This window comes from Lontra canadensis, unplaced genomic scaffold (assembly GCF_010015895.1).
Source record: "Lontra canadensis isolate GAN:19392208 unplaced genomic scaffold, GSC_riverotter_1.0 scaffold48, whole genome shotgun sequence".
In the NCBI taxonomy this organism is placed as follows: domain Eukaryota; kingdom Metazoa; phylum Chordata; class Mammalia; order Carnivora; family Mustelidae; genus Lontra; species Lontra canadensis.
This window is the reverse complement of record NW_022631042.1, coordinates 10,903,094-10,928,433: the sequence shown is the minus strand read 5'-3', so window position 1 is coordinate 10,928,433 and position 25,340 is coordinate 10,903,094. Positions and strand designations below refer to the sequence as shown.

General features: G+C 49.3%; 1 protein-coding gene across 7 annotated transcripts in view; it reads left to right on the top strand.

Annotated features, from left to right (window-relative positions):
- Positions 1 to 24,928, top strand: part of SRPK2 (SRSF protein kinase 2) — a 248,301-nt gene extending 223,373 nt beyond the window's left edge. For 4 of the 7 annotated variants that reach the window (XM_032873336.1, XM_032873332.1, XM_032873335.1 and 1 more), the window contains 6 exons: positions 6,027 to 6,127; positions 6,240 to 6,347; positions 10,793 to 10,862; positions 11,491 to 11,583; positions 11,894 to 11,986; positions 22,068 to 24,928. In XM_032873336.1, the coding sequence (XP_032729227.1) occupies positions 6,027 to 6,127; positions 6,240 to 6,347; positions 10,793 to 10,862; positions 11,491 to 11,583; positions 11,894 to 11,986; positions 22,068 to 22,252 (650 nt within the window). In that variant the 3' untranslated portion in view covers positions 22,253 to 24,928. The remainder of the gene's footprint in view (positions 1 to 6,026; positions 6,128 to 6,239; positions 6,348 to 10,792; positions 10,863 to 11,490; positions 11,584 to 11,893; positions 11,987 to 22,067) is intronic. The other 3 variants (XM_032873333.1, XM_032873338.1, XM_032873334.1) reach the window with 2 other exon arrangements.
- Positions 24,929 to 25,340: the final 412 nt, after the last annotated feature.

The window sequence follows — 25,340 nt, the reverse complement described above, 5'->3', positions numbered from 1 at the left end:
TTCTGTTACTCCTTCTGTAACTAGTGACATCTATGGTTGCGAAAACCTTCCCAGTCCAGCGGCTTACACGTACTGTAGCTTTTATAGAGTGTGTTGTTCCTAATTTGTACTTCCATCTGATAGGTTATATTTAGTTTTTGGGTTTTGTTTCATTTTGTTTGTATTCAGGGAAAAAAATACACCTGCTCTTTGTCTGTATTGAGGAAAAATTCTCTTATTTTATTTTGATGGTTGTTCCTGATTGTAGAACTCTGCTATTGAAATGTTAAAGCCGTTTTAGAGGAAGTGGCATGGATTTTAATGTGATGATGACCTCTGTCAAACCCGTATTTTGAGAGTGAATGCCACATGACCTGGCTCTGCCCGTGTCATGCTAGGGGCCCCAGTAAACAAATGCGGGGCATCACGGATGGTTTCCGTTCCAGCCCGCAGAGGACTGGCTCAGAAACCTCCTCTGCTCCCTCTGCTGACAAGAGAGTTTACCACATGATGCGTCAGTGACCCAGCCCTGCAAGAGCCCACAGAATCCCGCAGCCCCTCAGGCCAGCAGGTGGGAGACCTGCACAGCCGTCTGTGTTCCTCATTGGCTCTAGCTAATTGTCCTAAGGATGTGGGTTATTTTTTTTTTCTTACTTGGATGGAATACCCTGTTCCTTTTTACTTTTACCCTGATCAAGAACTCTTTGAAGGTGCTTATAAAATGCTCTCACATGGAAGGTGGGTTCATCGAGGGAAAGCCTCACTTCTGTGTGTCTCCTTCGCTCTCACACACTACTTCTGACACCTTTGGTCACCTAAAGGGTATGTAGGCCATTTTCCCTACACTAGAAACTTTTCTGACACCAGCTGGGTGTCCTACGATTTAGCTTAATTCTGACACCATCTATGGATAGCATCAGATCCCACAGGTGCAGGGCTCAGTCCCAGGGGCGCCTGGGTGGCTCATTTGGTTAAGTGTCTGCCCTTGGCTCAGGGCATGATCCCGGGGTCCTGAGATGCAGCCCTGCACTGGGGGCTTCTCCCTCTCTCTCTGCCTGCTGCTCCCCCTGCCTTTGTGGGTGCGTGCACTCTCTCTCTGTTTCTCTCTGACAAATAAATAAAATCTTAAAAAAAAAAAAAAAAAAGGACCTTAGTCCCACAAGACACCCCCACCCCCTTCACACACCAGTGACAAGCCCATGTTGTCACCTGTGCTTCTGACCCATGGGCCATGACTCGGAGATGCCCATGTCCCCCGGTTCAGGTTCAGTTAACGTGTTACAGCAGCTCACAGAACTCAGGAAAACGGCTTGCTTGCTGGGTCACTGGTCTGTTACGAAACGCTGTAACTCAGGAGCAGCCTGATGGAGGAGATGGAGAAGGTGAGGCTGTTCACGCTCTCTCCAGGCGAGCCTCCCGCCTTGCCGCCTCTCACACATCCCTTCCTGTCATGCATGTGCTTGTGGATTCTTCGTTCTCCTGATAAACACTTTGGATTATGTCTGTAATCATTTACAGCTTCTAGTTGTTTGATGCTTGAACTGTCCCAAATTTGGGCCACACGAGCCTCTTCCAATTGTCTCTTCTGTCCTGTTGACACGACCCTGTCATTCTTCGCAGGCTTCCTTGCTTTCCGGAACCACGTTCCCAGTTCAGACTCTCCCTGCCCCAGGCTGGAGTCAGTGTGTCTCCAAGTGGTTCTTGTGACTTAATTTTTTTAAAGCTTTTATCATGTACAGAATATATAGGAACAGTAGCATGTAAAATTCATAAACATGTCTCTGTGGACGTGGATACGCAAAAATTCTTTATTAAAGGAGTAAACGGTGAGAGAGTTCCACAATCACAAGTATAATAGCTTCTCTCCGGCTTATTTGCAGGATCTAATGAAGAGTGTCTGTGTGCAAATGGCATGTTTGCTCACGCTTCTGTGCCTTTGCTGACGCTTTCTCTACTGCTCGGAACGTTTCCTCCTTGGGATCCATGGTTCGTCTTTTTGGCCAACTTCACTCTTTTGCCAGCCTGCAGCTCCACACAGGCCCTGACTGGTCTCTCCAGCCGGCCTATTGCCTTTCCCGTCTTCACCTACTGCTCATGCTTCTCTTAGCTGAACCCTCGTTTTTTCCATTCTCTTTCTCCTCGCTAGGATGTGACCTCTTTGAGAGCCGTGTGCGTTATCTTTGTCTCTTCGGCATCTCAGTCAGCGCTTTACGGAGTAACAAGCAGACCCCTGATGGCTGTTTCTCCTCTTCTCTGCTCGGTCCTGCCTTTCCCATTCAGCACCAGAATTTTCTGTCTGGCACACGCTCTGTCCCCAGCAGCCTTTCTGCTGCGTCAGTGTCCTGTCAGGGAGAAATACGAGGCCGGTTTTTCATGTTGATCCGAATCTCTTACCGCTATTGTAAAATTCAAGGTACACATCAGGGACAGGATTTCATTATCCAGTTCTTGGTCCGGAGGCCCTCAGTGTTGGTTCGACAACCATGGGTAGCCGCCTGCGTGAGAGGGGCAGGGTCCAGGGCGGCCAGGTGGCCCCCTACCACTGGGTGAGCATGAGGCCACAGAGAAGGCTGTGTTCAGAGTTGGTGGGTCCTTGTCGTTAGAGCAGAGCTTATACACGTCAGGGTGTAGTAGAAGAGGAAGGCCAGAAGGAAAGGGTGGAGGGAGAACTTACATGCCAGGAAGGGTGTGGACTTTTCCCTGGAGTGCCTGGGTGGCCACTGAAGGTTGAAGCAGCAGGACCTGGGTCGCTGCCCTCGCTGTGACTCTTGCTGCCCGGCCTGTCCTCTGTGGGGCAGTCCAGAGAGAGAGATTTTCAAAGCACATCCTGTCATCTTCCCTCCCGTTCTCTCCCCAGGACTTCCAGTGTTGTTCCACTCAGAGTCACACTCCGAGGCATCACTCTGTAAAGCTCAGGAGCTCTCTGCAGCCCATTCTCCGGCAGCTCGCTCTCTGGCACTGCCCCCCACCGCCCCGCCCTCCCACAATGGCTCCTTCCTCATGGCTCTCGAGCATGCAAGCTTGTTTCTGCTTCTTGGCACTCCGCACTTGTGGCCCTCTGCCCAGAGCCTCTCGCCCTTTGCGTCTCCCTTTGTTCAGGCCTCTCCTCACACATCACCGTCTCTGGAAAGACGTCCCCTGCACACCCTCATCGTCCCATCTCCTTTCTTTGTTTTTCTTCTTTCTTTTCTGACATGGCATGTGACTCCACCATTTTATTTACTTCATTGCCTACTGACATGTGAGTTTCCTCATTCGGGATGCAGTGGGAGCCTTACACATTTTGTTCATGCTGTTCTGAGTGCGAGGATAGTACACAGAAGGGACTTGGTACATATTGGGTGAATGAATGGACCAGGCTCGGGCATTCAGTTCTCCCAGTGCTGCTCCTTCCTGGGCCTGGCACTGGAGCCGCTTATCGACAGGGTATCTACGCCTCTACTGTGAGGACGTTTTAAAGTACAATAAAGAGCATGAGCCCAGTCCAGCACCTTGCAGATGAGCGGGGATGGCTGCGTGGTCACTCAGGAATCATGCTGCCATCTCACTCCTTTCTAAGATGGCTTCACGTGGAATGAACAGCGTCCCTCAGATACCAGGTCATTGGAGAGGATTTGAGAGCTCCAGTCCTTCCTGAAATGACCTCTCCCACCTCTCTCTTCCCACTTTACATCACCTCCTGGCAGAGGCGGAGAACACGGAAGGGCTGTGGGAGGCCACTGCAGTGATGATGTAGTCAGAGGAGCCGGCTGGGAGCAGCTGGTTCCCGGGCCAAGCGAAGTTGGTATGAGGATGCAGCAGGCACAAGCGTCCCTGTGTTTAAATGGGCTTTGTTGAGGGTTGCAGTCAAGTACCCTGGCCTGGGGAATCATCACAATGAGAGAAGGAAGTCAGAAATGCAAGTTGATTCTCCTTTAAAAGCCTGCTTTGTGTTCTTCACCAGTTAAAGTTCTGAAATGAATTCTCTCTTACTTGGAAGGCATCGTGAGCAGGGTCCCTGCTGACCAACTGATCCGGGAGGATAACCACCTGTCACCAAAGAGACTTTGTCTAGTGATCATAAATGAGAGGGGTTAAATGCCAAGAAACTATATTGAACATGTGCGATGCTGTGTTTTTTACAGTGCATTTCCTCTAACTTACTTGAATAATGTAGCTCCCGGGAGACATCTTTATAAATACCTGGGAATGGGTGGTGATCACAGACCCCTCCTTCCCCACCAGTACCCTAGGGCACCAGCTTACTCTGGGCTAGTCAGAGCTGGAGCTTCAGCCCCTTCTTCTTTAGACTGTCGGTCGGAAATGTTTCGCTTCTCCTCTGCTCTCTGCTAGTGGGGCTTTGGTTCTGGCTGGTGGAAGCCTCTGTCTGGGATTTGAGGGAAGGGTGGTCTGGCTTCCTATGTTGATTGGTTGGTTTGGGTGAGGGTAGCATGGCCCCTTCCTCTTCTTTCTGGAGCACTGAGCCTCACAGAATTTGAGTCACATGCCAGAGTCTTACAACTTGTTGATGTTGGAACTTCGATTTGAATCCTGTTCTGCAGACTTCACGAGATCAGTGCTCTAACCCCTGAAGCCCAGTTCTGCAGACTTCAGCTTCCAGCTCTTGCCTGCTGGCTCTCCTTGACTGAGTGACATGCGGGATTCGTCTGACCATTTCTAGTGCGGCCCCCTCTCCATTGGGTCAGCGTGTTGATGTTTCTCCTGGAACTCTGTTCTCTGCCTGCCCCCCAGTCGCCATAAACATTTTGCTCCTCATGTGGGTCTCTGCTTTCCTTCTCTTCCTTTGTGAGTTCCTGTTTGTTCTGCCAGCTCAGACCGCCTTCGGTGAAGCCCACAGCACACGGACCTCCTTAGAAGAAAGTGGTCATAGGGCAGATGGCCAAAAGGGAACACATGAGCTTGGCCTGTCCACGTTGACCCACAGGCCTGAGGAGTGGGTCTTAAGGGTTAAGATGTTGGGAAGCTCTGTGGGTGCCCCAGCTCCTGGCTGCCTGGCTTACTTGCTGTGCTGCTAACAGGTGAGCGTGGTGGCCTTGTGTGGGAATGCCCAGGAGTCAGAGTGCCCTTGAGCCCGGGGCTCTGTGGCACAGGTGTCCCCGAAGGAGGCTGTGTCTGCTTTAGCAGTGCCCAGCTTTGAGCGAACGAAGGGGTATTTAATGTTCTGCGTTGAGTGGACTTTTCGGTTTAGTCTGTAAATACCATTTCAGAATGACTTCTACAGGAAATAAGAGCCATGGTCATAACTCATCCCCTCTAGAAATCCAAGCTTTTGGTCAGCGGGAGGTTTGAAGACGCTTACTCGCTTCAGGATTTTCTGTCGGGGCCCCTCCCAGTGGCTTTCCTTTGTCAGTTGCCGCTGGTTAACTGTGCTTGAGACGGGCGTGGTCTGGACTTGGCTGAGAAGCTTTTCTGGCCCAGGAGGGCTAGGAAGCCTGGTGACCCTGTGTCTGCCATTGAGCTTCTCTCGGGTTCACCCTGGGTTTAAATCTGGGCCAAACCCAAGCTGATTAGTCATGGCCTTTCATCTGTGTTTGTGAATCAGCTATCACCTAAACTTTGAGGTCTGTGTGCTCAGCCCAAGTGGAAGGAGAGGCAGGTGAGGTGGTTACCAGGTGGACATGTGTCACTTATAGGGGGATCAGACCTCAGGACATGTCTTCACTACCTGCAGGTTTCACGTGGTGATGTGCCGGTGAATTCGATATGGTCCGCTGTGGGCTCTGCTGCAGTGAGGGGAGGCTAGAAAAACGCGAAAGGGAGCCGAGTAGGGTCAACCTAGAGGTGAAGGAAGCCAGGATATAAGGAGAAAGGACAAGGCCAGAGCACGGAGGTGTCTGGGCAGTGCAGTGTGCTCTCTTTTATGAACTATCTTCCAGGAATGGAGACCAAGAATTTAAAATTCTGTTGAGGTCAACTTACAGAGTTCCAGGCCTAAGTGATCATCCCATCAGTTGTCTAGAAAAGGAGACTGTGGCCAGCAAGCACTGTGTGCATACATGCAGACCCCATGTCCCAACACTAACTGTCCTGCTGTTTGCTCATGCCAGCAAAAACCCGGGCGGCCGACTTGTTGGTGAATCCCTTGGATCCGCGGAACGCAGAGAAAATTAGAGTTAAAATTGCCGACCTGGGAAATGCTTGTTGGGTGGTAAGTAAGAGTTTTCTTTCTAGAACATTTTGCTCATGATCATATATTAGAAGACACTTTCTGCTCTTAACACCTGTTTTCCTCCCTGGTAATGCAGTGTGTTCCCTTGCAGCATAAACACTTCACAGAAGACATCCAGACGCGTCAGTACAGATCCATAGAGGTTTTAATAGGGGCAGGTTACAGTACGCCTGCTGACATCTGGAGCACAGCGTGTATGGTAAGGATGGCCTCGGCCACTCTCTTCTGTGCAAGGCTCCTCCCCTTAATGCTCATGATGGGACAGTCCCCCCGCGGCTCATGGCGTGCATTTTCCCGACCGTGGGATGGGAGAGGGCGTGGGTGCTGCCTTGAGTGGTTGAGAACTAGAAGAGTTGAGTTCTTCTCAGGCGTGTTTGGGGGTTGGGCATCTCTGATTTAGTCTTAAGATAGACAGTCTCTGGTCAAGGCCCTCTTCAGGCCACTGCCCCGAGAACCACACCCTCTGCCCTGGAGACAAAATCACTTCAAGTAATTCCTCCTGGTTTCTGAAACCTTGTAGGCCGTCTGCAGGTTTGCCCTACGCTCATGTTGTGGAGGATGAGGAGGCAGTGGTGTCTGAGGGGAATATTGAGGTCGAAAGGCAGGAGCCCGTCTTGGTGACCTCTGGCAGACCTTGTCCTTACCGCAAAGGAAAAGATTTCCCTTTGTGCCAGTGTGGAATGTCTCTCTTTTGTAAGGCAAAATCTAGAGAATATTCTGGCTTATTGCTGTAGGCTGTCCACTGACTTCCAGACACAGCAGCTGCACGATCCCCTTTGAGTCTGTTCCCAGGGAGAACATGACGGCATATCGTCAGGGCCTCAGGACTCCTCTTCTTTCCCCCGTGTGTCTTCATTTCTTGGCTGCATCACGAGATTGCTTGTGTCCACACTGCGCCCCAGGCCCTCACCGGGGCCTTTTTCTCACTTACTGCTGACCTGTGACTTGATGAGCATGAGTGGGCCCTCATCCATAAGCCAATTTCACTTCCTCTTTCTTGACCCTGTTTCCCAGCCAGGGCGTGTGGGGGGAGGTGGGGTGGCTTGGGGTGCTATTTCATGTTTTTCTTGAACTTTATTTTTTTCCTCCAAATTCTCTGATATATTTAAAACAAGAGGTTTTTTGTATGAAACTTGGCACTTGTCTTCTTAATAAAAAGAGCAATGAGGAATGAATGTCATTGTTATTCAGAGATTAACAGTTCTTCAGAGTTGGCTGTACTGGAAGCCCTCCGATGCTACAGTAAAAAGCGTGGTGCTAGATGATATGAAAAAAAGTAAATGTTTGTGTAAAGTTACGAAGATCCCAGGCAATAGATTGGAAACTGTGCCTTTCTAGAAGGCAGCTAATGCTAACCACTATACCACCAGCGCAACTGTGCCTTTCTGTTCCCACTTTGCTCTGACAAATTATACTAGATAATAATTTTTAAAACTAAGTTTTTCAGCAAGTATCAGAACTTAGGTCTTTGCTGTGCTAGGTATGGAAAAGAATGGTGAAAAGAATTGGTGGGCCTGTGATGGCTGCTTTGAATTTGGAGACTGCTGTGCAGGGAGGGACAGGGAGGAACGGGACTCTGGAGTGCGCAGTGGGGGCGGAGGGAGGGCGGGGGGGCGGGTGGCGCTGGAAGCGGCAGGAGCGGAGGTCAGTAGGAAGGAGAGAAATGTTCCATTTCAGGATGTGGTGAGGTCAAGCCTTACATGTCCCCAGCAACACAGAAGGGACCATACCAGGCTGCCCTGAATTAGATCCTGAGGGCTCTTTCAACTCTGAGATCCTGTGCTTCTAATTTGGGGTGTTAAATTTTGGTGATATAACCAGAAAAATAGGACAGGATCGCAGAGGTAGGAGAATAATGGTGGAGCTGTCAGAATACTTCTATACCCGTTGTCTGTCATGTCTTTCATGAGTCCGGACTTGTCCCCTCACACGGTATCCGCATCCTGGCCACTTCCACTCCTGTAAACAGTGGCACAGAAGTAGCAGCCTATCTCCTTTCTCCTGTCTCCCCTCCCCCAGAGTAGGTGTAAACTCCCTCAGGGCTTCGAGGGCTATTTGGAGGGTTTTTTAAAGTTTTAAATTCAGTTGGTTGTCACCAGGGTGATTTTTTTTTTCTTTTTTCTTTTTTCTTTCTGGAAGGGGGCAAGCCTTGTTCCCCACCCCCACCTTCCATCCCAGAGGGTGAGGCTGAGAGGTCCCTTTTGTTCTTCCTAGAGGACCTGGTAAACACAAGGCAGTTTTTCCCAGTCCTTGCTTGTGTTGAAGTTTGGAAGTACGACAGTTTATTAAAGTCATGATCTGACGCCGTACTGGGGCTCCAGCCTGGTGGGGGGTGCGGCGTGCCGTCCTTTCATGGCATCATGGCGCTCAGTCTTGCACACGCCCTGGTGGACGTGAGGGCGCCCGCGCGCAGCTGGTGCTCAAGCTCAGTGATGAGTGCCTGCGCTGTTGTCAGGACGGACAACAGAACAAGGCAGAGTAACTAAAATATGCCACTTGTTGACCCTCTTGTCTTTTTCTGGACTTTTGGGACCCCTCCAGATGGAAGCGGATGTGATGTAAAAGTTCCGTGCGGGCCAAGGCGTGGAGTGCTCTGGACTTGTGTCAGAGCCCCAGGAGAGGGCACTTCCTCAGGTTCGTCAGGGGGCCCCAGTGAGTGCCCTAGAAGTAGGAAAAGCCAGTCTGACAGACGTCACCCGACTTCCTCAGCACTGGTCACATCTCAGAAAGAAGAGGCAACCTTACTGATTTAGAGTGGTGTGGAAGGGCATCCAAGAAAGAAGTGTGCGCTCTTCCCAGAACCTGAGAACAGAGTTTGGTGTGGGGGCCATCCTGACAGGGAATCTGGTCAGGTTAAGGAGGAAAGCGTTCACAGTTCCCGAGTACTGAATTAGTAACAGTAAAAGTTGTATTGGAGGGACTTGGTGAGTGGAAGGCAATCATTTTCCACAGTTTCGTGGCTACCGCCATGGAAGCCAACCAGAAAGCACAGTGGCCGATGTTTCCCAATACCTGCCTCTGCGCTGTTGAACAGGTCCTTTTTGTTAAGAAAATCTCATCCCTCTTCAGAGAGCTAGGACCAGATAGCACGACAGGACAGCCTCCAGCTTACCTTTCCTCTTCCTTTTTTTCTTTTAAATCCTTTCTTTGGGGCTTCTTTGATTTGAGAGTTTCACTGGAAATAACATGGGTGCTAATCAGAACGGTCATCTTTCAAGGAATACTCAGTTAATATCTTTGTGTTGGGTTGTAAGAAGTAGACTCTGCCCGATTGAAATGTTTTTGAAAACGAACTAGAAGAGTAAGCAAGGGCTTGAGGGCGGGGTCAGGAGCAGCCCCAGCACCATCCTCGGGGCTTCTGCAGCGGCTCCTCGCTTCCTCATGGTCTCCCCTCTTCCTCATGGCTTGTCCGAGGCTAGGAAGACTCTTCTGGCCATTTACATAAGATCCGACTGTTCCCTTTGCATTCGCAAAGGTTTTGTGCCCTGATCTGCAATAGGTATTTCTTGTTCATTGGGTGGAAGGGAGAGGCCCCAGGTGAGGAACCTCTGCGGCTCTGCCGCACTTGCGTGACCTGACACTGGGTGTGTCCAGGTCCTGTGGGATTCTGAGTTCATGAACTGGTACTCTCACAGGGTAGCTGACGACCATCTTGTCACCCCATTTACCCCCTTTCCTTAAAAAAAAGGGTGGGGGGAGGCAGTCTGGTCATGGCCTGCCTGTGCCCACCCTTGGTTTGTGGCAGGCCGTGGTGGAGGCCCTGCCCTGCACCCTGGTCGGGGCCTGGGGAGGGGATGGGGGATGCGGGAGGGCAGGGCCTCTGAGTGCCTTTCAGAACAGCAAGATCTAATACAGAATAGAAGTGTACAAAAACCAAAAATAGGATTGAGCCTTTTCTTTTTTAAAAAAAGATTTTAAGAACATGGTATTGGATCTGCACAGCAGCAGCAGTTGCCATCTTTATATACCGTTAGCAGATGAAACTTGTGGTCCTGAGGGGTTTTTTGAGGACAGGGGGAGAAGACTGCCTGGCAGAAACAGAAACACGTGGCCTCCCCCGCCAGCTAGCAGGTGTGGGGGCAGGTAGTGGCAACCCAGGAGGCAGGCCAGCTCTCCCTGCCCTCTACCCCCAGGGTCCTCCCGGCCCAGGGCCCAGAGCAGGAGCCACAGAGCCTTCTTTGTGGCTCTGGGTTTCCCTTGGTTGAGTCAGAAGTGAAAGAAATGATGAGACGCTGGTAATAGCTCTTGGTTACCAAGACACGAGGGTCTTTGCTTCACCTGCTCGCCAGGGGCTGGGCGAGCCTGTGGGCAGAGGGCAGGCATGAGTCAGCCCTGGTGCTGAATCGAGTCCAGTCCTGCCATTCAGAGGGGGGGTACGGTCCCCGGCAGACCTGGCCGACGTGCTTCTTGCAGGATGAGGGGAGGACGTAGACTTGACATCCTCCAAGAGAGGAAATGGAAGAGTATTTCTGAAACTTCCTTGTACTTTTTGGAGGGAAGAAAAAAGTTGGTGTTGAGCTCTTTTAGAAGGCCCTTTGGTTTGATCAGATCCTCATAAAATGTAGGTCTCTTGTACAAGGGAAAAAGTTGCTGCCTTGGGGGCCGCTTCACGGAGTGCTTAGCATGTCATCTGTTGTATTCTAGGCATTTGAGCTGGCAACGGGAGATTATTTGTTTGAACCACATTCCGGGGAAGACTACTCCAGAGATGAAGGTGAGTAGCTCTGTCTACCGCGCATCCCAGGTGGGGTCCCCTGAGAGACCCGAGCTTCCGGAGAGTAATGTGTTTCTATACTGAAAGAGAGCTGTGTTCCGGTTTTCAAACGCCCAATTCAGTCACTTTTCCTTGAGCTTGAAGCCCCCTTGGGCACAGTGGATGTGCAGCTCAGTGGAGAGCCCTTGGCCTGAGCTCACCTGGCCTCCTGCTTGCCCTGGGCCTGGTGCCCAGTGGCCAGGAGAGGACAGGCTGTGGGAACCGCAGAGCCCCTCTGTGGTCCTTGTGTCCACCAGTCTGCTGCCCATTTCTCTGTCCTCTTGGGGAGCTGAGTTGAAAACCGGGGAATTCTGGCTTGAATTCCATCTGTAAACCTGACCATCTCCATGCTTATTTGCTTGCAATGCTGGGGTGGCCTGGGGGTGAGCTGGGGCCAGTCACCGTTAATGCTCCAGACGGTGCCTGAGGCCCGCCGGCCCCAGGAGCCTCTGCATGGATGTGCGCAGACATTGTTGATTTGAATCTATTTTGGATTTTTTACTAATTTCAATTTTTTTCCCTCTTCTTTTATCCCATCCTTCCCTCTGCCCCTCCCATTCCCGTATCCTTTTTTTTCTCTCCTCCATAGACCACATAGCCCACATCATAGAGCTGCTAGGCAGTATCCCAAGGCACTTTGCTCTGTCTGGAAAATATTCTCGGGAATTCTTCAATCGCAGAGGTAGTACCTCATCTTTTTGAAAAGCGCCATGATGCAGACAGAAACGGGACAGCAGCTGCTGATTGTAGCATTAATGGTGACAGACCTGTCTCCTAAATTCAAAAAGTAACCTAGCCAAACTCCTCTGCTGATTTAAAAGTTGAGAGGGCAGACCGCTCTTGCCCCGGACTGTGGTCGCCCCGTGCATCCGTGCTCGCATTACCAGGTGGCGCTCTGTTTCTGTCTGCGCGGGCGGTAGCAGTGTCCGCATGCAGTGTACTGATTAAACTGTCGTGTGTTTCTGTTTTGCTGGCAATGTTTCCCAATGCAGATCACATAGCATTGATCATTGAACTGCTGGGGAAAGTCCCTCGAAAATACGCTATGTTGGGGAAATATTCCAAGGAGTTTTTCACCAGAAAAGGTAACGGTATTTATGCAACGCTAATTTCCAGCATAATCCTCTCCCAAAAGGAGAAATTTTGCATTTCCGTTTGGGCAGTGGAGAAAGACCTGGACGTTTACAGCTGGGGAATTCTGCTGAAGAAAGCTCTCAAGACATAAGCTTGAACCATCTTGTATCTGTGGAGTACGGATTTTGTAAGAGCACAATTTTCCTGAAACCCTTGGTCTCCTCCCCACCTCCCTGTCCCAGTCTGAGCCCATGTGTATATTCGTGGATTTGGAAAAAGGAGTTTAAGTGATCTTCAGGAGCCAGCTAGACTTAACTTTCCTTTTCTCTGTTCTTGGAGCCCCAGTGTTTCTGCCATGGAGTGGAGGCAGCCGAGGGGCTGGACTTAACAAATGTCTGTCCGTGTCGTCTTGGGTCTGTTTGAGCTACTGGGGAGTGGGTGTGGGCCTGTGAAACCCTACGCCCCAAACTCAGAGAAATCAAGTTTTGTTCTCTTGTTGCATTACTTATACTGTGTTGTAGGTGATTTACTTTGATAAGTTCTGTTGATCTTCCCTTGACCTGACCCTGAATAGATGTTTCTTTGCCTTGTGTAGTCTTTAATTAGTGATTAGGTTTTTAAAATACCCTAAAGCCCCAGGAATTTATTTTTGAAGGACCCTCCCCATTGCCATTTTCCTTTGTGTGAGTATGTTGGTCCTTTTCGTATTTTTCCAGCTTGGATTTTTTTGCGGGGGGTGGGGTGGACAGCGAGGGCTGCAGCACCCTTTAATAAATAACTTTTAAAGTTGGTTTGAGCAGGACATGGAGTTTCTAGAAATTTCTGAAAGTCCTTGGTACTCTGATCCTCTCTGCTTTAACCAGATTTAGAGGACTGGTTTTGACTTTGTATTTTCCTATGAGATAGATAAGTTACTCTTTTTTTTTTTAATTTTTTAAAGATTTTATTTATTTATTTGAGAGAGAATGAGTGAGAGAGAGCATGAGAGAGGAGAAGGTCAGAGGGAGAAGCAGACTCCCCAAGGAGCTGGGAGCCCGAGGCGGGACTCGATCCTGGAAGTCTGGGATCATGACCTGAGCCGAAGGCAGTCGCTCAACCAACTGAGCCACCCAGGTGCCCGATAAGTTACTCTTTTAGAGGAATAATCCTTTTTTATACCCTTTGGTGATGTTGACCTAATCAGCCCTCATTTCATCCTCTACATATTCTTGTGAAATGCACGGAGACTTGAGACCTGACCATGCCGAAGCTGGCGATTTCCTGAGCCTCTTACTCTGAGCACAGTGACCCCGACTCCCAGCTGTTCTGGGATCATCCGGGGGGCAGCCTCTGAAGTATGTAACTGACTCAGTTACTCTCTTATTACCCGTTAAAGGCTTATCACAGGAGAAAAGATTGTCAGGGAGAACTGTTCTTCAGACAGCCTGTATTTTGGTTCCCAGAATCTATGTGGTCTTTGCATTTGGGTCCTATGAGCAAGCTCTGTGGTTCCCCTCACACGGGGGGCCCCGGGAGGCTTGAGGGCAGCAGAATGGCTTTGCCACTGAACCGTGTTGGGCGACAACTGGGGTGTGAGCGTGCTGTGAGGATGGGCGTGTCTCATCTTCAGGTCCCCTCCGTGTGGTTGTTACAAAGAAATGTAAGAGGTGTCTGTGCAGTGCGTGGCATTCTAGTAGCTTGTGCCATGTCCACTAAGGCAAAGTTGGAAACAAGAGAACACTCTAAACAGGGTGAAATTCTAGACAGTGGTTTTCCTGGGAGAGTGGACCAAGTTTGCACAGGAAACTTCCAGAAAATGTTACTTGAAAATGGTTGAAGCGAGGGAAAGCTCCGGATGATTATGGCTTGGGATTCCATGTGGCATGAGGAACTCTGTTTTAATCAGGCAGACCCCTTCTTCCGCACTGGAGAATGTGTTCAGAGCCTGGAGAGATGGTAGGAGGACTTGCTGGCAGACGACTTGCAGCGAGCCCCCAGCCACGGCTGTCACTGTTGTCAGGTGGGGGGTTGGAGGGGAGGATGGCAGAGAGCTTACTAGCCTAGTTTGTCCTGAAAGAGGGGACATTACTGATCTGCTGATGTTCTGGGAGAGGGGACAGGCACTGAAGGGCACTGGACCACAGCACCTGCCCCTTCAGCCAAGCAGGGTCTGCCACGGGTGCGTGAGCAGGTTCTGGCGTCAGGCTGTGGCGGGTGACAGCCGAGAATGGTGCTGCTGCTGCCTTTGCTCCGCAGCGAGGAGCCGCTTGCAACACCTGGGTTCTGCAACTCCCTCAGTGCATTGTCCCTGGGGAGGAAGAGGAACAGGAACGCAGGCAGAGGACCTGAATGGTGAGAGAGTGAAGTTGTGGGAGTTATTTGAGGTCATATGCTCAGACTTGTTCCTGGAGGCAGCTGCTCTGAGCCTCTCGTGCCCTCATGCTTTGCCTGGGCCGCAGACCACCAGGGACAGCTCCTGCTGAGGACAAGCCCAGACCTGGCACAGGGCCCAGAAGCCTCGCCTCGGCCCAGCTGGCAGGTGCTGTCTTTACAGGAGAGGCTGATGAGTGATGCATAGTGAACCCATGCCAGGTCGCCGGCGGGTCCCCGCTCAGAGCTGCCCGTCCCGTAGCCCTTGGTGCTGGCAGGCGATGTTCACACTGGCCTTCCTGTCAGCAACGCGGCCGGTCCTGGGACTCGGCGTGGTCTGTGTGCAGTCACGGCCCGCGGCCCCGTGGGAGCCCGAGTGCTAGCACAGGACCGTGCTGCTGGAGCAGCAGGTTGCGGTCGCACGCGTACTTTGGGACTCACGTGCGTGGGGCAGGTTTGAGGGGCTTGTCGAGCTGCAGAGCAGAAGTGTGTTTGGCATCCTTGGTAAATGTAGACCAAAAACACTGTGACCTGGTGTTACTTTTCTTCTTCATTTGGATATAAGGGAGCGTTTGTGACTAGGCAAGACAACCTCTAAAATGACTGGGACTTGGGGCTTTGGTTCTGATCACTGTTGAGTTATAATAACTGGAGACAAGGGACTTAGGGTTGTTAAAAGTCACAGAACTAGTACGATGATGAATGACGGCCTGTCGTGAAAATAGATTTCACCGTGTGCCCTAGGACGATGCTACATTAAAGGTGGGCTTTGGTAATGTGTGTGAATATACGTTTTGGAAGTAATGAGATCTTCAATGTATCCATTAAAGAATTTTTTAAAAAACACCTTTGTACCAGAACTGATAAAAGCAAAACCGAATACTTACTAATTTGCTGAAGTCACCTTGGAAAATAGCCAGTGGTTGAGAGGGAGTGAACAGCACCACATTTTTGTGCTCTCCATGCTCCTGGGTGGAAGCAGATCTCCTCCCCACTGGGAGGCCGGGGAGAAAGGAGGCTAGAGATCAAGTGCTGCTAAGTGACATCTCAGTTATTCTGGGTAAAATGGTTGTTACTAGTTTGAGTTGTTTCTTGGCCAGGGATTTTTAAAAGAAGCTGGATTTTTTGGCAAAGGATGTAGTTCCAGTTCTCACCCTGTTAGGCTTTAATAACCAGCAAGCTATTCCTTCCGATGCGGACATTAGCCACCAAAGATTGCTCATAAAAATCATCTTGATCAGTGTGTGAAGATGTGCCCCAAGAGAAGCAGGCATCTCTGTGAATTCTGTCCCTGTCCTGTCCTGTTACAGTCTGAAGGTGCCTCCCCCCGCAAATTCATATGTGGGAATCCTAACCCCCCAAATATGGTGGTATTAAGAGGTGGGGCCTTGGGAAAATACAGAAGGTCATGAGGGCGTCATGAGGGCGGAGCCTTCATGGGTGGGACTAGTGCCCTTGTGGAAGAGACCCCAGCTGGCTCCCTCACTGCGTGTGCCCCATGAGGACATGAGGCCTGTGACCCAGAGGACAGCCTGCAGCAGAAGCCAGTGTGGCTGGCGGCCGCTCCCAGACTACCAGCCTCCAGGACCATGGGCAAGAAAATAATGTTGATTTATAAGCCACTTGGTTGTACTTTGCGATGGCGGCTAGAGCAGGCTGACACAGCCCCAGAAGTGAGCCGTCCTCCAGAAGAGCGCCGGCGCTCAAGTGGTGGTGGCACAGACAGTGCCGGCGGGAGCCCACATCCCTGTGTGTTGAGGCAGCTGCCACCGTTTGATTGAAGGTCACTGGGTTGAGAATGGAAGTATTAGAGGAGTTGACTTCTTTTTTTAATTGCTTTGATTCTAAGTAAGGCCATCGAGTGTGCTGGAATGTGTAGGATGGTCTGTGTGTGGGACCAGAGACCTTGAATTGCTACTGGAGACTTCAGGGCATGCATGAAACCTGCGTGTCCGGAGTATTGGCAGTGTCCTGCCCTCCCATGTCCCGGGCTGTGGCTGCAGGGATGCAGCGCGGCCCTGGACAGACCAGGCACTGCAGGGAGCTCTGTAAACGAGACACTCTGTTCCGTGTTCTTCGTTCTCAGTTTGAGATGGAAGCTGTTGGAAGGGTTGTGACGCTGCCCAGAATCACCCCAGATCACCAGATGGCCTGATTTCTGGGAAGTGTGGGGCCGCTGTGGCTGGGCAGGGTGTGCTGGCCGCGAGTGACGGCTGCGTGACAGCGCGGGGGGCTGCACGCACGAGAATCATCTCCGCAGGCACCTAGAAAAGGCTCCTCACGCTAGTGAGTCTGACACTTAATCGTGGACGACTTGCGTGGCAGTCGGACTTCAAACAGGAGCTCTGAGTGGTGAAGTTCTCGGCGCGATCTGAGGCTCGCTGTGTCTTTTTACAGCCTGGTGCAGAGGGGGCACCCTGAGGGCTTCATACACTCAGAAACCTGAGCCCTGTTCCATCTTGGTGTTTGGAGGTCTTCATGAGCCAGAAGCTGGTGGCACTGTGTTCTCTCGGCCTGGACGCCCCTGCAGCGACCCCGTACCCTCTCACAGGGCCCTGTTGGAAGGCTGCACCGTCCAGGCACCCCCCGCCCAGGGTTGGGGCGCGAGACGGGAGGACGCTGTAGCAATGATGCCACTGCGTAGAGGCTGACTCAGGACACCGAACACAGCAGACGCTTTGGAAAAGAACAGACCCCAGGCCACAGCTGACCATAGGTCCGAATCCGTGTTTTAATTGTTTCAATTTGAACTTAAGCATATGATGCCAAAAAAGAGATGAAATTATTGCTGTAGCAGGTTCAGTCAGAGCTCTCCCCTTGTACTGCATCACTCATTGTGAGCTGCTAACCAGTGGGGGGGTGTTTGGACGCACATTAACTGTGTTGGAATGCTTTCAGTTGTCACTCTGTTGTAAGATTTGTACCCTTTTTTTAAAGAGCAGCTTTATCGAGAGGTGATCTCTTGCGTCCCTTGCGTTTCCAGGTGGACAGCTGAGTAGTTTCTGACACGTTCCAGAGTCAGGCAGCCGTCTTCACTCTCCCTGAGAAAGCCGCCGCCTATTAGCCCTCGCTCTGCCTTCTCCCTCAGCCCGGCTGCCTCTGGTCTGCGCTCTGCCCCCCGCCGGTCACTTCACGTGGGTGGGGTCCTGCGGTCTGTGCACTCGGGGTCCCTCCACTGCTTTTGGGACTGCGGGCTTCGTGTGTGTGCAGGGACGTGCCGGCTTGCCCACTCGTCTGTTGACAGCTGGGTGGGTCGTGTTTCCACTCTTCGGCTCTTAGACATAATGGCGCCGTGAGCATTGTACAGCTGTTGGGTGGACGTGTTTTCATCTTTTTTGAATGTGCATGTGTGATGTTGAAGTATAAAACTTCAATTTTGATCAAGTCTAACTTTATGCTTTCTTCTGTTACTTGTTTTTGTTGCTTTTACTTTTTTATTTTTTAAAATTATAATATATGATCTGTTTTAGGGGTCCTGGTCTGTGATCCCCCAGTCTCATATAACACCAGAGCTCATTATGGTACATGTCCTCCCCAGTGTCCATCACCCCGGTGTTACTTGTACTTTTCATATCCATTCAGGAAACCATTGCCTACTTCAAGGTCCTGGAGATTATCCTTTTGTTTTCCACAGAGATTTTTTTTTTTTTTAAAGTAGGCTCCATGCCTAGTGCGGAGCTCAATGCAGATTTTGAACTCACCACCCTGAGATCCAGACTTGAGCTGAGATCAAGGGTCAGAGGCTTAACTGACTGAGCTACAAGTTCAGTCATGATCTCAGGGTTGTGAGGTCGAGCCCCACTTTGGGCTCTGTGCTAGGTGTGGAGTCTCCTTCGGATTCTGTCTCTCCCTCTGCTCCTCCCCACCCCGTCATGCACGTGTGTGTGCACCTTCCCTCTCTCTAAATAAAAAATAAGATAAAAATAATAAAAGTTAAAAAGCATTCTGATAATCTAGGATTGGCAAATATATTTGCAGCCCCAAAGCCTTGACTTGGTGGTGGGGGGCAGGGGTGGGCTGCCAAGGTCAGGGCCATCCATCTGGCCTTGCCGGGCTCCAGAGGAAAGAGTCAGTGATTCTCAGCATTCTTTAAGAAGGAGAGGAAGCTCAGTTTAAAGAATAAAGACTGGCACTATTCAGTGTCTAATTATTTGCAAACTTTGAGTGAAACATACCTTGGTACATTTTCCTAGGCAAGAAAAAATCGTCAAGGTAAAAATTTGTTGACTTGTCAGGAGCTACTTGTATAATAAGAAATAGTGGTCTCAATTTCCTCCCCCTCATTTTGGTCTCTTATTTCCCTCCCTTACACATGTTATTATTTTATTTTGTATTCTAAGTGGTAGGAGTGGCTTGGCTGCGTTTCCCGCATGTGATTCGCGGGGCTGGAGCTGCGGGGTGGACCCGAGGTCCTTCCTTACCAGGGGAGGCTGTCCTGACGGCAGCAGCTTTACAGGCTTGGGGGTTAGAGTTTATTATGGAACATTTATCAACTATTGTTTTCTTTCCTTTTTTTCCCCTTCGTATTGAACGTCTAGTTAACATTTAGTTAACGTACAGTGCAATATTGGTTTCAGGAGTAGAATTCAGTGATGATCACTTATCTACAACACCCAGTGCTCATCACCAGGGCCCTCCTCAGCCCCCACGCCCCGTCCCTCCACCCGCCTCCCCTTCAGATGCCCTCCGTCCGTTCTCTGTCAGTAAGACTCTTAGGGCCGGCCGTAGGGGGGCTCGGTCGGTCAGCATCTGCCTACAGCTCAGGTCAGGATCCCAGGGTCCTGGGATCAAGCCCCGCCTCAGACTCCCTGCTCAGCGGGGCGCCTGCTTCTCCCCCCACCCCGCCTGCTGCTCCCCCTGCTTGTGCGCGCGCTCTCTCTCTCTCTCTCTCTGTGTCAAATAAATAAAATATTAAAAAAAAAATAGTCTGTTATGGCTTGTTTCCCTCTCTCTTTCTTTTTTTCCTTTCTGCTGTGTTCATCTGTTTTGTTTCTTAAATTCCATGTATGAGTGAAATCATACTTTATCAACTGTTTAGAAGACTGTGTTTCATATTGAATTGAACATACTAACTTGTGCATGTAATCATAGGGCCTAGGTGAATTTATGTCCTGTGTTTTTCTTGGCACGTTTTTCCAGCTGTCTGCGTGGCCACATGTTTGCTCCTTGGGAGGCCATTCCGTATTCTGTGATTACACTGTTGTGCTGTGGTCAGTACCTATCGGTGCCTAAGACTGTTCTGCACGTCTCCTGTTTTCCTGACAGCCTCTTTGTGGAATTACCTGGTGGAAGGAAGGTAGATATTCTAGTCTGTTCTTTAGAAATCTCTGTTGGTTCACAGCCAGTTAGGTATGAATACAGATTGCCCTGGTCTTCTGCAGTGTATTGTCTTCATCGGTGTTCTTATGCAGATTTTAAGGTGGCTGTCTCCAGTAAAGCTTCTTTCTTTACATGGAAGATTGTACCTAATTTGATGCATTTTAGTTTGAAACCGGCTCCCTCAGAAAGCCATTCCTTCCTTGTTCTGGGCAAACTGCGCGTCTCTGCAGGTACATCCGTTGGCGAGCCCGGGGCGTGTTCCGGGTCAGAAGACATGAAGGTCAGTGAAGTTGTCTCCCCTTTCCAAAGAACTTGCCTTTAGCTTGTTGTGTGTGAACTTTCTTAGATTCCTTAGGCTGGCTCTGCTGAAAGCCACAGTCACTGTAAAACCCCATGATGAAGCTGGAGTTCGGGGGTACCTGCTTTGCCTTTCTAGGGACTGTGGAAATTACTCTTGTGATCATGTTCTTCTAGTTTTCTGTTCTTCTAGTACCAAACATTCTGCCATGTAATTAAGTATTAAGTAGTATTCATCGAGTGGATGGAATGTGGTTTGTAGTTTTTTAAGCCCTATTCTCCTGTTAGTGAGCACTTGTAACTGTGCACATCCCACTCACTTTGCAGTGTGTGTGATTTGGGGCGTGGGCTGGTGGGTGCTGGAGCTCCAGAGCTGGGATTGCAGATGCAAGGGGGTGAACTTGGACTGGCAGCTTGGACTCTGTGCTCAGGGACATGGTCTTCCTTCCACAGGAGGGAGCCCTCTCCTCTCAGGTGGCGGGTCCACCTCCCTCGGAAAACAGACCTACCGACAGTTCCTTGCCCGAGCTGCAGTCTGTCCTGTCCTTGTCCTCAGAGTGTTTTCCGCGCCATCCCTCTGACAGAGGACGTTGTTCCGAATCCTGTGCATGCCCGATTACAGCTCTGTAGACCTACCGTTTCCCGGGAGTGTCCCTGAGAAAGCATGTGGGGCGAAAGGAAAGATCCTTGAGGGTGGAATTATAGTCGTTTCTGCTTGTGTTTTTTCATTTTCTGTAACGTGCTTTTATCATCTTTGTGATGAAAGAAAGCGGGGGGTGGGCTAAGTTGAGATGCATAAATTGGTAAGCCAGGCCATGGGTGTGGGGTGGGAAGACCTTTGTAATGCACACCATGAGGAGCGTCCAGTCCCTGGTGGCTCAAGTGCTAGCTGGGTGCGGAGGAGGAGGCGGAGGGGACAGGAAGGAGCCCAGCCCTGAGCCGTGAGGGGAGTGGGCACCGGGAGCGCTTCCCTCACCTGCGGGACCTGCTCCCGAGGCCTCTCCAGGGGCAGGGGTGGGGTGTCCTGTGCAGATGTCTAACTGGAAGAAAAAGGGAGTTACTCGTCACGAAAGGGATCCTCACCTTTCGGTAGTTTGACTTGTGACCACTTTTGTTCCTATCCTGGAAAAGGCTGTTGTCCGACCATCAACTGGATCGTCAGTCCCTGTAGCTTGTCAGTGGGGGCTGCTTGCAACCTCCGCCTTGTACGTGCAGCCAGCACATTGGCACAGTCTAACTTCAAGATCCGATGTCCTGCTCTCTCAGATGTTGGAGCACATGTGTAGAAATGAATGGTATTTGATTCAGGTCGGCCTCTAAGGTGGGGTTGCTTGCTGCAGTAGCCGCTAGCGGCCGGCGAAATTTAAACAAAGGGGAACTTCAGCTCCTCAGTCGCACTGATAACCACGTCTGGGGGCTCAGTGGTCACCTCCAGCTCGCAGCTGCCCTGTCAGGGAGATAAAGTGCATCTCTGCCACCAGAGAAAGTTCTGACGGCGCTGTTCTGGAGGGAGAGACTTCCTTCTCTCTGCATGGTCACATGCAGAAGTCCTGCTCCAAGGGGTTTATATAGTGTGTATCTTCAAGCTTTTTCTAAGCCTGTTTACAGACTGCAAGAGATCCCACATTGGTGGGAGAGTAGCACCTTTGTCGTTCTTTGCTAAGGAAAACATTCTGGGTGGGAGCGCCCCTCGCTGGCTCCAGAGGAGCCACGCGACTCTCAAGGATCTCGGGGTCGTGAGTTTGAGCCCCACATTGGGTGTAGAGTTGACTAAAAATATATACATACATAAACTCAAAAAAAAATAAAAGAGAGAAAAGAAAAAAAGAAAACATTCCGGGTGAACTCGACACCTCTGCTCATTTAAAAAAACCCGGAACTGATTGAAGTGGACTGTTCCCTGTTTGATGAGCCCCTTATTTGCATTTGCCAAGCTTACTTGAAATATGACACAGCCTTGTAGACCTTGAAGGACGACCGTTTGCGGGGGGAAGCTGGCTTGTTCGTTGTGGCTTAGTGGCTCAGTGTCGGGCAGGTAGGTGTCTGCTTCCTCACACGCCCGGCCGGACCACCCGTGGGAAGTGCACATCTGGAGCTTTCTTGACCCTGCCTGTTTCTTCCCTGTAGGAGAGCTGCGGCACATCACCAAGCTGAAGCCCTGGAGCCTCTTTGACGTCCTTGTGGAAAAGTACGGTTGGCCCCACGAAGATGCTGCACAGTTTACAGATTTCCTGATTCCCATGTTAGAAATGGTTCCAGAAAAACGAGCCTCAGCTGGCGAATGCCTTCGGCATCCTTGGTTGAATTCTTAGCGGATTCTACAAATAGAGCATTCTGAGCTAGCAAATGTTTTCCAGTGCATTGGACCTAAACGGTGACTCTCATTCTTTAACAGGATTACAAGTGAGCTGGCTTCATCCTCAGACCTTTATTTTGCTTTGAGGTACTGTTGTTTGACATTTTGCTTTTTGTGCACTGTGATCCTGGGGAAGGGTAGTCTTTTGTCTTCAGCTTAGTAGTTTACTGACCCACTCTCTTCTGGAAACAATAACATGTCTCGAAGCATTGTTTGTGTCGTGTGACATTCAAATGTCAGTTTTTTTGAACGAAAAATACTTTCCCCCTTGTGTTTTGGCAGGTTTTGTAACTATTTATGAAGAAATATTTTAGCTGAGTACTATATAATTTACAATCTTAAGAAATTATCAAGTTGGAACCAAGAAATAGCAAGGAAATGTACAATTTTATCTTCCGGCAAAGGGACATCATTCCTGTACTATAGTGTATGTAAATGCACCTGTAAATGTTAATCTCCATTAAATATGGGATGGGGACTCAAATTTCAGAAAAGCTACCAAGTCTTGAGTGCTTTGTAGCCTGAGTTGCATGTAGCGGACTTGAACTGCTCCCAGGAGTGGGGCAGACTTTTCATTCCATAACAGTCCTTTTACATTGGATTTTAAAGAAAGTGGCTCTGAGTTATGTCATTCCCTATATGGCACTTTAAAGCAAGACATGCTTTCATTCTAAAATACGTATTATAGTTTTAGCACTCCCATTCATATTTTTGCATATTTTTAAAAGTACTTTAAAGGACAAAGAGCAATTTCCCTTTAAAAATGTGATAGCCCGGTACCATGTGGTGTTGCCTCCTCCAAACACTGTAAATTAAACTCTACGTAGATTAAATTGGACGACAAAACCATGTGCAGTGTGTGGAATGAGAAAAAACAAAATATATATGTATATATATATATTTTTTGGAGAAGTTTGCTTGTGTTTGTCCAAAACCCAGGTATGGTATGCACAGTTAGCAGTGCAGCGGGCACGAGCCTGGCGTCTGCGAGGTCGCGGGGATCGCGCTCATTCAGTAGGCGGTTAGCTGTGTGGCTACGACGACATCACTAGCTTTTTCATTGTCTTCCCATGCACTGAGGTTGAGAAAACGATTTTCCCTTTGCAGGTTGCACACGATTTTTGTTGATGCATTTCCTTAATGTTGTAGAATCCAGGACACAAACCATAGTAGGCAATACAATTTTAGAATGTAATATATGGAGGTGTATTTAGCCTCTTTTAGAAGTCAGTGGATTGAATGTCAGGTTTTTAAAAAATTTTACATTCATTAAGGTGCCTCGTTTTTCTTGACTTTGTCCATTAACATTTATCCATATGCCTTTGCAATAACTAGATTGTGAAAAGATAACAAGTGTTGTAATAATAATCCATTGTTTGAGGTGCTTGCGGTTGTCTTAAAAATTAAAGTGTTTTGGTTTTTTTTTTCCAGACATTGCCTTGGTCATTGGCCTATATTTGAAGCGATAGAACCAACAAACATTTGCTCTCCTTTTAGTGTAGCGTAACCCCAACTAAAGAAGTACCCACGTTCCCATTGCAGGGAAGGTAGCTGTAGAACATGCTTAAGCCTTATTACAGGAAATCATTGTTTTTTAAGAGTAGAATATGGACCTAAAAGAATTGCTGTAGGACAGATGCACTACCTAGGATTTCAGTGATTCTTTTTCATTCACGTTCCATCAGAAACTTACTAACTGCATTGTGTTTGAGCATTGCAAATTTTCTTTTTAACTGTATTCACCTTGAGGGAACAGACACATCCCTTCAGGCATTAGCATGGTATCACCTATCGGGGTGAGATAGAGCGTAACCACTTCCGTAGGCATCGCGCATGCTGTGTTCTGACAAGGCTGGAGGTTATCCCGCCGGTTCTGCGACGGATGGTTGCTGCAGTTTCCGTAGGAGCCGTTCTCACCAGAACCACAAAGCACGTCTTCCCTAACTCTGAAAAATCTGTGTCAGGGTTTGTAGCACACTTGAATGAACTTGATCTCATGCAGTTTTGGCTCATGTTAGAAAATAAACTCGATTGTTAGGAATTTGGAAAGATCTCTCCCTTCACAATGTAAAAAAGTTCTAGAAGGAATGTACATTTGTATTAGGTATAGTCTGGTTTGTAGCAGAAGCTCGGGGGCTTGGAGAGAGAATACTGCGCCAAAGGAGTGGCGCTGGTGCGTGGCTCACTGAGGCCAGCTCGGTGGTTTCCGTGAATGCCCTGGCTTTTCCTCTCGTTAGTCCGTGCCAGGTCTTCCTGGAAAAGGACAAGCAGTGGATCGTGAATGTGGCAGATAAGAAGCTGGCTGTCTGGAAATTAGAACCGCTCAAGGGCCAAAAAAAGCGAGTTCAGAGGCTTCAGGAAAGCAAACTTTTCAGGTGAAAATTGATTTACTCACTTGCCTCTTCTTGTACCTGAATCATTCCTAGTTAGTTAAACACGATAAACTGCTTTTCTCCTTGGGTAGAGAACTTCAGTTTCAATTAACAGTTGAGATTATTCCTTAAATTCCACGTTTTCTTCCATTATTGTTTTTATAACTTGAATGAAATTCTGGTAGAGATGATATTTGCGAGTGTATGTGCCCTTCATCAAGGAGTCAAAGAATAAAAGAGATTCTGCAGTTCATAGAAAAGCTTCTCTATCGTTATTTCTGTCGTAGGCAGATTTATCACAGGAGTTTTAAATCCTTAGAACAGTCCTTTGAAAGAGGTGAAGGCTACCGCGCACTGTGCTGATAGTTAATTAACCACTTTGTTCTGTGAAACCTCGGGCCGGGTGACGTGAAGCCGTGATTTCTTGGACAAGTGTTTCTTTAGCGAATACCGTTAGTAGTGTGTTGTTTGCCAAGTCAAGAAGGGTGAAGTTGACCCAAGTTCTTTTAAAACTTGAAGCTGATTAGAACTGAGCCCTAAACGCAGCTTTCTTCCTGTACCATGATTAGCTGGTTTTTAAAAGGAAATGGACATTAAAAGTTACTGTAAAACATGACTTTTATTACTGCCAAATCTTACCCAGTGATGTTTATGTCTGTTGAGGTTTTTCTC